At 48.6% G+C, this 14335-nt stretch overlaps 1 protein-coding gene across 5 annotated transcripts in view; it reads right to left on the minus strand.

Annotated features, from left to right (window-relative positions):
* LOC116946514 (sodium-dependent neutral amino acid transporter B(0)AT1-like) overlaps positions 1-14335 on the minus strand; it is an 85932-nt gene that overhangs the window by 12427 nt on the left and 59170 nt on the right. For 4 of the 5 annotated variants that reach the window (XM_076070156.1, XM_076070159.1, XM_076070157.1 and 1 more), the window contains 2 exons: positions 10773-10929; positions 6700-6768 (listed from right to left, as the gene is read on the minus strand). In XM_076070156.1, coding sequence (XP_075926271.1) covers positions 6700-6768; positions 10773-10929 — 226 coding nt within the window. The remainder of the gene's footprint in view (positions 1-6699; positions 6769-10772; positions 10930-14335) is intronic. The other variant, XM_076070158.1, reaches the window with a different exon arrangement.

The raw sequence follows: 14335 nt of genomic DNA on the forward strand, positions 1-14335 counted from the left end.
GCCACTTCTGCTTCAAAATCTCTGACGGAGACACCAGGGATGTAATTCAGGTCGGCTGTGTTCAGTGAACACTCGTTTGGATGGGTGATGAACTTAAAAAGACGAGTGTGCTCACGAAATTCTCCAAAGCGTGCTTTGAAGGACTGTAGGAGACTGGATGTGCAGCCAGCTAGCTGGTGGAGATCAAGGTTTTGAATGGGCTCACTTGCTGTGCATGCATCTTTAAATTGGCTCAGTTTTTCAAAATGTAGTAAACGACCTGTTTCAAGATCCGTGATGAAAAGCTCCAGCTTGTTTTCAAAAGCAAATACAGCTTGTTGAAGGGATAACACTGTATTTCCAATGCCTTGCATTTTCACGTTGAGCTGGTTCAGATGTTCAGTCAGATCTACGAGATAGTAAAACTTGAGGAGCCACTCGGTGTCGGCTAGCTCAGGATGCCCGACGCCTTTCATTTCAAGGAAAGTCCGGATTTCGTTCAGGCAAGCCGCAAAACGGCTAAGCACCTTCCCTCTTGACAACCAACGCACATTGCTGTGCAAAAGCAGACCAGGATAGTTATTTACAACTTCATCCAGCAGTGTTTTAAACTGGCGATCATTTAAGGCTCGGGCAACAATAAAGTTGATCACACGAATGACCAGCGACATCACTTCGCCAAACTGCCTGTCACACATCTGAGCACAAAGTGCCTCCTGGTGTATAATGCAATGGAAACTTAGGATGGGTCTATTTTCATGTTCACGGAGAAGCGCCACAAATCCTTTGTTTTTCCCCACCATACACGGAGCACCATCAGTACACACTGAGAGAAGTTTATCCATAGGTAGACTTTTTTCTTGAGCAAACTCCATGAAAGACTTGAATAAATCCTCACCTCTTGTGGACCCTTTTAATGGCAGAACAGCAAGACTTTCTTCGCGCAGTGTGTCACCAACAGCATATCTTGCAATCACGCTGAACTGCGACAAATGGCTCACGTCTGTTGACTCATCCAAAGCCAGAGAAAAGAACGGCGCTGCATTTATGTCCTTCACTTGCGTTTCCTCCACTTTGTTTGCCATCACGATGGTACGATCATGAACAGTTCTTGCCGACAGAGGCATGTCTTGTATCCGTTTGATTATCTTGTCTTTGTTCGGAAGATCATCAAAAAGTTCATTGGCTACATCCAGCATGAACGTTTTAGCATACTCGCCATCTGTGAATGGTTTTCCGTTCCTCACTATTGCTAAAGAACCAGCAAAGCTAGCCGAATTATAGTCACCTTGCCGGGTCCATACGCGGAGTTGCTGCTGGCTAGCTTGCACCCTGCTCAGAAGCTCTTGGCACGCTTTCTTTCTGCTGTCTCCCGCAGGGTATTTTGATGCAAAGGTAGCGTGGCGCGTGTCGAAGTGCCGCTTTACATTCGACCGTTTCAACGATGTAATTTTGTCATTGCAAATTAGACACACCGCAGAACCCGCTCTCTCCACAAAGGCGAATTCTTCGGTCCATTCGTCCTGAAATGTACGATACTCGTCGTCTTTTTTTCTTTTCGCCATCTTCTTCGTCGAAGGGTTAGCTTTGAGCTAATGACCGAGCAGACGCAGTCTCAGACTGATTCAAAAGGGGGCGTTTACCTGTTTTACCCAGCAACGGCAAACGTAGGCCAGTATCATCCAATTAAAATAATGGACAATTGCTCCTGCAGCCCTGAACAGGACATGCGCAGTGAAAAATCGATGGATGGATTAAAACAAGTGAGAATATTTTGTTTTATCTGCGAGCCATATGCAATCATCAAAAGAGCCACATCTGGCTCGCGAGCCATAGGTTCCCGACCCCTGCTCTAGTATTTGCTGCAGTCACGAAAGCTCCAAATCTCTCATTGACATGCTAATTTCTTTACCCCCCCGTTCTCTCTCTGCCCCCCTCTCTCTCTATTTAAGGCCTCGATACAGAGGCGGTGTTTCTCTGTGTGCCTATGTGTGTGTTTCTCTCTCTGTGTGTCTCTGTGTTATCTCTCTCTGCTCATGTGTCTATGTGTTTACATGTCTGCGTTTTGTCTCTCTCTCAAATTTAGCAATATTTGGAAGAACGTAATCAACCAGGTAGGGTGTTGACTGTTATGTTAGCCGACTCTTTGTGTTGTATTGCATTATATTCTAAGTTTACTAGGTTTGTTTTCTCTTTCATTCGTACCTAATGATGATTGCTTGTGTTGCAATCGAAACGTCGTATGCTAATATTTAATTGATTTTTCTTTCTACGTGACTTTACTGAAAGAACCAAAGAGTAATTCCTGCAGTCGCGAAAGCTCCAAAGCAGGATATGTTTTTAGTTTTTTGGTATGACTTTTTTTGTTGTTGACCCAGGTCACACTTGCATTCTGGTCTCTTGGCTTCTCACTTTGTTAAACAAAGCAGACTTGAAACTACGTTAATCTCTACGTATCTCGATGTGTCAGTATGTATCTCACTATACCTCCACCTGTCTGTATGTATCTTCATGTGTATATAGGTTCTTCTTTTGAGTAGATCTATACATATCTATATGGGTCCATGTGTCAGCATCTTTTTGTATCTCTACGTATATTCACGTGTATATATGTTCTTCTTCTGAGTATATATGTGTCTATACGTATCTACATGGATCTATGTGTCAGTATGTATCTCTATGTGTCTCTACGTATCTCTATGTATATGTATGGGTTTATACAGATGTAGTGACTGTGAATGTCACTGTGTGGTGCCGGGCTTACGAAGCCACCGCGGATAATTTGTTGTCATGTACAGCCCAGTTGCTGAGCGTAGTACCAGCCCTAGTGGGGTTTGGGTGAGCGCTGGTCAGCATGGAGGCACCACGTACAGTGTGCGGTGCGGGCTCCCAGTGAAGCGGGACGTCCTCGTTGATTGATGTCCAGTCGCTCTGCCGTCGACTGCCCTTCATTAAATAATTTGTTGCCAACAGCAGCGCCTGGGTGGTGTTTAAGAGGCCATTTCTCACTCATACCGACTTGGCGGGATGGTCGGAGGCGGTCACGCTGAAAGCGCTGCCCGCCGCCCTTGAAGATGATGCCTTGGCGGCATTCCTCGCTATTCCGCCGTCCGAGCGGTCCACCCTCATGCAGGCGTTTGACCAGATGGCCACTGTTTTCGAGCCCCCGCTGAACACCCACCAAAAGTTCGCCATAAGACGAAAAGGGGATGGTGAGTCAGCTCTCTCCTACCGAAGTGCACTCTTGGCACTGGTGAAGGCAGCGTTCCCGAAAATGGATCACGATGGCCTTGAGAAGATGTCGGGACTCGCCAAAGACCTCCATACTGTGCTCCCTGCCGAGGACGGTGAGGTCTCTTCACTCAAGATCGCCAGGTGCATACAGGCGCAGCAGACCCTGCAACGTGACAGGGTGTTGGTGGCATGCTCTGTCTTCCGCGGAGCCCGGGGCCCACGCGGACGAGGAGCCTGCTTCTGCTTGCACGCTGCATCAGCGGAGCGGCGATCGTCGGGGTGACGGCAATCGGCGGCAGGATGACCGGTGGTGGGCGAGCTCTGCATAAGCCAAGTCCAGCAGTGGCTGGGTCTCCTACTACAACTGTGGCCTACCGGGGCATGTCCAATCAGGCTGCCGGGTTCCTCGACGGCGGCCCCGGGGACGTCCGCCTTCCTACGACTCCCTGCTCCCTAAGGCGACTCGCGGCACACCTCACTCTCGGCCCCAGGGTTCACTTCACCCATCGGGGGGTCCGATTTGTGTCGCGGTTTCAGGGGGAGTCGGTGTGTGTTTGCGACGCGCGGCCGCTCTGACCAGATCAGTGGTCGGAGCTGGCACATCGAGTGGTTGCAGCGGCCGCGGGGTCGTTGGCTGTGCTTGGGTTCATTGAGGGGGTTGAAATTCGCATGCTAGTTGACACTGGCACGTCTTCAACCATTATTTCCGACCTCATTTACAATGTTTTGCGCCAACGGCGGATTGTTAAGGATAATCGCTTGGATTACTGTTGGGTTGCGCATTGTCGATGTCACATTGTCGGGCCATGTTTTGGTTTCTACGGCCCTGGCTGTTCCTTGCTTACTGGGGACTGCATTTCTCGGCAAAAAGCCTCTGAAGATTTGTATTGACCGGGGCTATTTAGAATTGCCGTCGGGACGGCGTATAGCATTTCTTCCATCTCCGACCCGCATGTGTTCTGCTAACGTCATGGTACAAGCGCTTGCGTGCTGAACAGTGCGGATTCCGCCCGGCGTGCAAATGTTGGTGTCCCTTCGATTGCGTAAACCACTCGATGCGCGCACTGTGGGGGACGGCATTGTGTTGGTTTCCTCAAATAAGCTTAGTTGGGAGATGTCACTCGTAGAGGCTCAGACGCTGGTGTCCCGGGACCAGGCACCATTTATACAAGTCCTTAATGCCGGGTCGGACATGACGGTCATTCAGGAGGGTTCCGTGATTGCACATGCGTCTCCAGTGTGTCCGGAGGCGGATATCGTGGACAATGTCGGGGTTGGCATTCGGGCTCACGGACCTTGGGATGTGGATGAGGCCTGGATGGACAGACTGTGCTCTGAATGTGGCGATTTATCCGCGGGACAAATGGGGAAGCTGAGAGTGCTCCTGCGGGACTTTTCCGATATTTTTAGTAAAAGTAAATTTGATATCGGTTGCACGTCCCTTTTGAGCCACCATATTGACACGGGAAATGCCGCCCCTATTCGGTAGAATCCTTACCGCCTGAGCCCGGCCGAAAAGGAACACGTTCGGGCGGCGGTTGATGAGATGTTGGCTGTAGATATCATCTCGCCATCCACCAGTCCATGGGGTGCTCTGATCGTACTTGTTAAGCAGCACGATGGCAGTTTGGGGTTTTGTGGTTTCTGTTGCGGATGCATACCCCTTCCCTCGTATGGACGATTCGTTGGAGGCTTTGGTGGGCACGCGGTTCTTTTCCACCTTTGACCTTTTGTCGGGCTTTTGGCAGCTTCCGCTGGACGAGGCTTCAAGGCCCAAGACGGCTTTTCGAACACCACAAGGGTTGTTTGAGTTTAATCGGCTTCCGATGGGGCTCCACTCTGTGCCGGCCACCTTTCAGCGTTTGATGGAGTTGGTTTTAGCGGGCCTCCAGTGGACGTCATTGTTTTCGATCGCACGTTCGATGAGCATTTCATCGCATGCGGGCTGTTTTCGTTAATGTGTGAAATAAATAGTGTTGCTCCAAAGACAACGTCTGCGACTCAGTTGGACTCACTACACATATATATGTATCACTGTGGGTCTCTCTGTGTCTCTAAGTAACATTGGTTACCCCAGACCATTCTTACAAACTAGACTCTCTGCTTGCCTCTTGAATTCTCACGAGGTGAACCAAAAGAAACTTGAAACTATGGTCCACTCTATGCCAGTCACTGGTGACGGGTATTAGACCACAAGATCACTATACTTCAGAAGTGTCCGACCAGTGTTCGCTGAGCTGCATTGATTTCCGGTTGCCAAACGAATATATTATAGGTCACACTCATTACACACACAAACTGCTTGCTACAAATGAACCACAATACCTTGCTGATCTCGTCAAGGAGCATAAACAATTGTAGTGGCATCGCTGGATGTCAACAGGCTGTGGGTGCAGTACCGGCCCTAGAGGGGCACGGCGTGCGGTGTAGCGACATCACCGGATACCACAATGATGTGGTTGCAGTTCCAGCCCTAGAGGGGCCCGGTGTGTGCTGAATAATAGAGCTAGATGGCACCACGCTTTAAGAGCAGTGCTGACCCTACAGGACATGATGTGTGGGTGCCGGCCGAAGGATGAGGTTGTGTGAGGCCATGGCACTCTGTTTGACCCGGGAGGACAGGTGACTGGCTAAGTTGACAAAGGGGCCCCAAGAGGGGGCTGGGGGGGGGTCACGTGATTGGGACCCAGATCCTTCCCGAGGATTCTCGAAGGTAGACGTGGCCAAGCGCGGAGCCGGCCACGCCACAGAGAATATAAGCCGGGTCCCGAAGGGGCCAGGGTTGTTATTCATCCTGGAAGAAACCCTTCGTCTACGTTCTCCGTTAAACGAGTCTCCAACACGTGGACCCGGGCCGAAGTCGTTGGTCCCGGTCCGTAGTAGCAGTTACATTGTAACTAGTGCAGTTAGCCTGGTGATCACCACCATAGGTTGTTATTCTGTTAAGGGGAAGTTACCCCGTGTGTCTGCAACTCAGTTGAACCCATTACACCATCACACAAACTCCGGTCACCAACGCAGCAGCGGCTTTTGGCGAACCATCAAATAAACACGGTCACCTTGCACTTTCAGATGCGTCTGGAACGCTCTTCCAATATTCGGAAACGACTGGCGCGATTAACTTTTAAATCATTTAGATTGAAAACGAATTTATTTCAAACTGCTTTTGTTTAGTTTGTTGTCCTTCCCCCGCACCTTCGATTAACACGGTTGGATACGTACGGTACGAAAGTTCAACATACACACATACAGAAGCCAGTTAAATCACAGGTACAGCTGGAACCTGGAAGCCAATTCAGGCCTCAGTGGTGCTGGCTCAGTGTCTCGAATACGTTTACTATGAACCTTCTTAGAGAGAGACAGGGCAATACCCAGACCCAGGGCTCGAACCCAGCATCTTAGCAGTGCTGGCTCAGTGTCTCTGATACATGAGAGAGAAACACCCAGACTTAGGACTCAAACGCATTAACTCCAACCTGAGCTCACCTGTGATCCGGGCATGCTCAGTATTGCTTCAGTAAAAACGATGAACACAAGTCCAGTTCCTGACGCTGCCTATGTACACACACACACAACACGGGCAGACGAAGGTCTTGGATATAGCTTTGAACTGACTGCTGAGGCAAGTGCTTTTAGCGAGTTGCGCCGATGAAGGCTGGCATGACACACAAAGGGTGTGTGGCCAGCACCACATCTGGCCACACAACACTTTCTATGAGAGTCTGTGAGTTTCCACGAGAGTCTGTGAGTCTATAATAATTGACACTTATAGAGTGCCTTGAAGCTGGAGGTCACAAGTGTACAAAAAAACATGCAGGCTTACACCAATTAAATACAACCCCAACATGAATTATTCACAGAGTAGAAAAAGGCCTTAAAATGTGTTATGTCTTACGGCTTTGATTATAATAACGCGAGGAACTCAGCACAGTGAATGTCCAATGGAAGTGAATTTCACAACCTGGAGGCGACAGCAGGAAAAGAGCTGCCACCCATCGTCCGACAGAGACATGACCTCGGGATGAGGAACTACAGACCAGCGGGAAGGCAGCAAGCAGGTGCCACGCCAGTGTGGGGAGCCGGTACTACCAATAATTGCCAAAACTCTGGTCCGCTATACATGAAAGTGATATCGGCCCAATTGTATGTATGTGTGTGCGTATGTTCAACTTCTTTTGTACTGTATGCAGCCAACGGTGCTAATTATAGGTGCGGGGGAAGGACAATAAGCTAAACACAAAAAGCTGTTCTAAAGAAATGAATTTGTCAATCAAGATGATTTAAAAGTGCGCAGTTTCCAGTGGCTTCCTAATATCAGAAGAGTGATCCAGACGGCCGCAAAAGCGCAGCTGAAAGCATAATGCCAAATTGCCGCATAAAACAAATTTGCATTAAGTGGGGAGTAATTTTCCTGTCAGGAATAACGGTGAAGGTGCCGTTCCAGCCCGGAATTTTATTATAGTTTTAATTTGACTAGAGTACACTGCTTTACGTGATTATTATGTTTTTATGTGTTGTATTTAGATAAACAGTTCTAAAGCAATTAGTTTTCAGTCTAAATGAGGGTGATGGTGAACCGGCACAGGAAGGAATTGAGGGAGCCTCATTTAAGTCACCAATGTATCAGTCGTACAGCATGAACTTTGAATAAAATAATTAGAGGAGGAACCTCTTGTGTTGAAATTAATCAAGAGATTAATTTAGAACGTTGTGCAGAAAAGCACATGAATTATATTAAATGCACGTGCTTAGGCATGTGCTTATGGAAGTCTGTCAAAACAAACCCCTACATCCTTGTGGTGCCGGACGGGCAACGCTGTCGCTTACCGCAGCTTTCGCTTGGAGGTTTGGAGAGCCGTGAGGCGCTGCAAGGATCGGTGGTGGTCGCAGGTTGCTGAGGAGATGGAGTCTGCCTCAATGGCCCGCGATCACAAATTGCTCTTTAATTCCATAAAAAAGTAACCTGCAGCGCCACACCTATTACCATCATTAGGGGAAAGAACGGTGATCCAATCTCCGACCCCCAGGAACAGGTTTGCAGATTTTCTGAGCATTTCTGTGAGGTCCTGGGGGAGAGGACATCCCTCAGCCGGATAACAACGTGGGATAAAGTGGGGATGACCCTGCCGAGGCTGCGGTGCCTCAAATATTGGAAGTCACCCCCTGTGAGTGGCTGAATGAGGTGCCATCTGTTGAGGAAGTACTGCAGGCGATCCAGAGTCTGAGCCCAGGAAAGGCACCGCCAGAGATGATCTCCCAAGCGAAATGCTGAGGGAGGGTGGCGTTTGTACACAGACTGCCCTACATGACATCATAACAATCTGGACCACTGGACGGATTCCGCAGGACTGGAAGGATGCCCTGGTGGTCCCCCTCTTTAAGAAGGGGGACCGCACAGACTGTAACAACTACAGGGGCATCTCACTCCTCAGTGTGCCGGGAAAGGTCCTGGCAAGGATTATTCAACATTGCCTTGCTAGGCACGCTGAGGAGAGGCTTGTGGAGCCCCAATGCGGTTTTAGGGAAGGGCGGTCCTGCACCGATGTCATATTTCCTGTCCGTCTGCTACAGCAGAGGTGTAGGGAATTCCAACAAGACCTACATCTCTGCTTTATTGACCTGGTCAAGGCCTATGATACCATAAATAGGCCTGGGCTCTGGGTTGTTCTTCGTACTTTCGGAGTCCCTGACCCTCTGCTCACAATCATTAAGGACCTTCATGATGGTGAGCGGGCCCGGGTAAAACTATGTGGCCGGGAGTCGGAGCCATTCCCTGTACACCTTGGGGTGGGACAGGGATGTCCTCTGGCTCCAACATTATTTAACATCTATTTCGACCACGTAGTTCGTGAAGCCTTCAATATTTGTACCGGAGGAATTTCCATCTGGTACAGATACAATGGGAGGCTGATCGATGCCTGGGTGCGGTCAAGGGATGGCTCCCTATTGCTCAACCATGTTATGTATGCCGATGATCTGGTAATTGCTGCTCACTCAGAGGAGGAGTTGGAGGTGCTGCTGCTGAACCTGCAGCTTGCCACTAAGAGGTGGGGCCTTACCATCAGCCCCACCAAAACTAAGTACCTGCCTGTGTATTTGTACCATCGGACACTCCACCGCCACAACTCCCAATTGGTGATAGGGCAGTTGTGGAGAGAGTGGTGAGTTTCCCATACCTGTGTAGTGTGCTCTTGACCGGTTCCAGTTTAACAGCAGAGGTCTCACTCCGAATCAGTCTAGCGGCATCATCTTTTCATTGGTTGCGTAATGCTGTGTAGAAGCTACCTGGTCTGTCACTCCGCACAAAGCTTCAGGTCTTTTCGGCCACAGTCATTCCCTCCCTTCTCTACGCCTGTGAAACGTGGAACCCCCTAATGGAATATCTTCGCTGGTAAGAAACATTTAGGCTGGCCTGCCTACGATCCCTCCTGGGTTTAACCAGGCTGGATTGCTTGAGAAGCTCACAAATCCTTGAAAGATCTGAACAAAGTCCCATCGCTGAGCTCCTCCGGTAGGCAAGGCTGCATTGGCTGGGCCATGTAGCCCGCATGCCCAGCCACCGCATGCCTAAGCAGCTTTTGTTCGGCCGGATCAAGGGGGCTAAACGGGCGCGGCATGGGCTATAGAATTGATGGAGTGATGTCGTACATGATATGGAGCTGAGTGTACTTGCTAATGACTGGTACCAGCGGTGTCAAGATCGGCATCTCTGGAGGAGGCTCGTGAAGGACGCTACTGAGGAATTGGAGGCTGTCGCCCTCCAACAACAACGGTGGGGGGAGGAGCGATGCTCACAACAACGAGCAGAGCGCCGGGTGGCTAAAGCACAGCAAGTTGGCACAGTAGGGGGCACAGATGGTGCATCAGCCAGTCATCTCAGTCAGTCAACCCGTGGCACCTGGGTCTGCCCCGTGACCTCCTGCCAGTGGGCGTTCGACACTTCACGTGGCCTTAAGGTGCACATAGCCTGGTACGAGCGTCGTGGTGACATCATCGCCACTTAGTGGCGAATGGCGGTTGTTGTTGGTTGTTGCTTACGGAACGTGCCAAACCCAGCCCAAAATCCATAAAGAAACTCCTCCCATACAATTGAGATGCCAGGAGAGACCACAGTATAATAAGGTTGCATTACAAAGTCGCACTCATTACACACAAAGTGCTTGAAACAAATGAACCGGGATACCTTGCTGATCTCGTCAAGGAGCATAAACCAACAAGTGAACTCCGGTCATCCTCGCAGAAGTTTTTGGCTAACCATCGAACCAAGACGGGCACCGCATCATGCGCTTTCAGCTGCGCTCCTGCGGCCGTCTGGAATGCTCTTCCTTCCGATATTAGGAAGCCACTGGAGATATGCACTTTTAAATAATCTGGATTGAAAACTTAGTTTTTTAGAACTGCTTTTTCTGTTAAATTTGTTGTCCTTCCCCCGCAGCTCCAATTAACAGAGTTGGCTATACGATGAAAGTTAAATATACACACGTGTAAGGTAACCAACTACCAGTATTTCTGTTCAACACCAGTGGAGCGAGAAGCTGAGCACAGAGAAGACACACTACCTGGTTGAGATTCTGCTGCAGGTTGCACGTCAGCATGCCAAGTGAGTGGACACGCTGGGGCCACGTGGAGTTGAGGGAGGCGAGGGCAACGTGGTAGGAGTCTCGCGTGACATTCCCCTCGGCCAGGTCAAACTCGTTGGTCAGCTTGAGGATGTTTCTGCCATGGACAAGATAAAAGATTGGCACAAACTAAAAAGAGCACTAAAGAAATACCAGTGACGGTAATCCCTCATCTCCTGAAAACTGCCGTGGTTGGCAAAACTGCCGCAGTTGGCGATACTCAACCCCGATGTGGGAAACGGGGGTGAGGGCAACCGCGGCCGTGGATGCACTCAAAGCCTCACTAAGTTGCCCGTTCCTTCACGAAACACATGTAAAATACTCAATGACATAATAATAAAGTTCAAATAACGTAATTAAAAAAAATAATGTTCTTTACCTTTAAGACTGAGGTGATGATGACATTGATGAGGATGACGTACTGGGGATGTTCTAATGGTAGACTTGTTAAGACCCTGTTAAGCATCCGACCCCACGAGGAAGCCCCTGTCAAGTATTCGTTCTCGCTTCTGCATGATTAAGGTCACAATTTTATGCAAATAAACAGCAAATAAACGTCAAGAAACTTGGTATAATGCATAGCAATAGGACAAAATCCACACATTACAACGGTCACTATGCAAGAGAGAGGGTTGGTGGTGGGAGTTGGGAGATGAGATGATGCACGGAGGGATCACCAATGCAGGTGATATGAAATTAAACTAAGTTTTGTTTTGTTTTATCAGGTAAGGCCCACTGAGCTATGTAGCTCTTTTTCAGAAGCCACCTGGCTATCACAAATTATAGCTCAACGAAGTGGCTTATAGTGTGGAAATTGATAGCAACCAAATACTCTCAAAGCATGTTCATACATTTATGAGGAAAAAGCCGGAGAGCCTGGAACAACATTCCACACGACCACGGGGAGAGAGACACGCAAACTCCAAATATACAGGCGTCAGGGTTGGAATTGAACCGACGACCTCCTATATACCAGGTGAAGTAGTTAACATCTCGCTACTGCGGTGCCTGTTGTTGTGCCAAACCGAGGATACACAAAACTCGAAACCGTGGTTATCAAATTGGTATGCCAAAGGAAAAGCATGGACACATAAATACTGCGGATACGAAAAACATGGGTGGTGAGGAATTGTATTCACAAGCACAATTGTCAGCAGTTACAGAACATGCTTTGCCAACAAGGACATTAGAGTGTTTTTGATAACGTTGATGTTTTGTCTAAAACTAATTATTGCTGGCCAAGACTAATTAGATAATCTATTGAATTTGAGATTTTATTTTAACCAATGACAGCTACAGGTTCAGTGCTGCTTTGAAGCATAATATTAAGTAATACACTTAATTGGATGCATATTCATGTCACCGTATATTGATTGACCGTGACTACCTTAACCAGTGATATGAACTGCATATTTTAAGATTAACATATCAATTACAATTTATATTTATACACTAGGGGGAAGTACCCGGCGTTGTCCGGGCGAAAAAGACACACACACATCGACTTACACACAAACACATATGGACTCAAACACACACATCGACTCACACATACATCGACTTACACACACATATCGACGTATACACACAGACAGCGACTTACACACACACATCAATCACACACACACACACTGATTTAAACACACACACATCGACGTACACACACACATCGACTAACATACAAACTCACATACACACACACATTGACTCACACATGTACATCGAGCCACACACACACATTGACTTATACACACACATCGACTTACACACACACACATAGACCCACACACACACATAGAATTACACACACATATAGACTCTCACACATCGACTTACACACACACATCGATGCACAAACACATCAAATTACACACATCGACTCACACGCACATCGACCTACACACTATTCGACTTACACACACACATATGGACTTACACACACACATCGATACACACACATGGACTTACACACACATTGACCCACACACACATCGACTTACACAACAACAACAACCGCCATTCGCCACTAAGTGGCGGTGACGTCACCACGACGCTTGTGCCAGGCTATGTGCACCCTGAGGCCACGTGAAGTGTCGAACGCCCGCTGGCAGGAGGTCACGGGGCAGACCCAGGTGCCACGGGTCGACTGACTGAGATGACTGGCTGATGCACCACCTGTGCCCCCTACTGTGCCAACCTGCTGTGCTTTAGCCACCCGGCGCTCCGCTCGCTGTTGTGAGCGTCGCTCCTCCGCCCTCCGTTGTTGTTGGAGGGCGACTGCCTCCAACTGCCCAGTAGCATCCTTCACGAGCCTCCTCCACAGAGGCCGATCTTGACACCGCTGGTACCAGTCATCGGCAAGTCCACTCAGCTCCACGTCCTCCTGTACCACATCACTCCATCTCTTCTCTAGCCCGTGCCGCGCCCGCTTAGCCCCCTCAATCCGGCCAAACAAAAGCTGTTTCGGCATGCGGTGGCTGGGACTTACACACACATCGACTCACACACACACAATGACTCACACACACATCGACTTTCAGACACACACTCAGATCGACGCACACACACATCGACTCACACACACACACATCGTCTCACACACACACACATACATTGACTCACACACACACATCGACTTACACACACAGATGGACTTATGTGCACACATCGACTCAAACAGACATCGACGTAGACACACATGGACTTACACACATTGACACACACACATCGACTCACACACACACATCGACCCACACACACATCGACTTACACACACATATACATCGACGTACACACACACATCGACTCACACCCATCGACTCAGACACACACAGACATCAACTTATACACACATCGACTTGCGCACACACACATCGACTTACACAGACACACATGGACTCACAGACACATCAACTTACACACACACATCGACTTACGCACACACATGGACTTACACACACAGCCACATCGACTCTCACACGCATACATTGACTGACATACAAACACATGGACTGACACACACATCGACTCACACACATACATCGACGTACGCACACACTTGCATTTACACACACACACACATTGACTTACACACGCACATACATCGACCTGCACACACATAGACTTACAAACACATATGGATGTACACACACACATCGACTGACACACATAGACGCACACACACACATCGACTCACACTCGCACACTATCACTTTTATATTTACTAAGTTTTAAAATAATAGTTTTCTATCTACTTTACTTTAGCGAAATAAGCAAGGGAGAGGGGAAATGCACGCGTGTATAATAAGTACGGTAATTAAGAGCGACGACGAGGGTGTTCCGCCATTTTATTGCAAACATTTGCCGCGAGCAAAAGCGGCAAATAAATGAAAGTCAACGAATAATAAATCAACCTATCCTACCTGTAACTATGACCAGATGTGCCTAAATGAAGCGTGATTGACATAACGTCACTGCTCAACCCCCGTACTGAGGGGGCAAGT

This window comes from Petromyzon marinus, chromosome 27, assembly GCF_048934315.1.
Source record: "Petromyzon marinus isolate PM22_M1 ecotype Great Lakes invasive population chromosome 27, UKy_Petmar_22M1.pri1.0, whole genome shotgun sequence".
Classification (NCBI taxonomy): domain Eukaryota; kingdom Metazoa; phylum Chordata; class Hyperoartia; order Petromyzontiformes; family Petromyzontidae; genus Petromyzon; species Petromyzon marinus.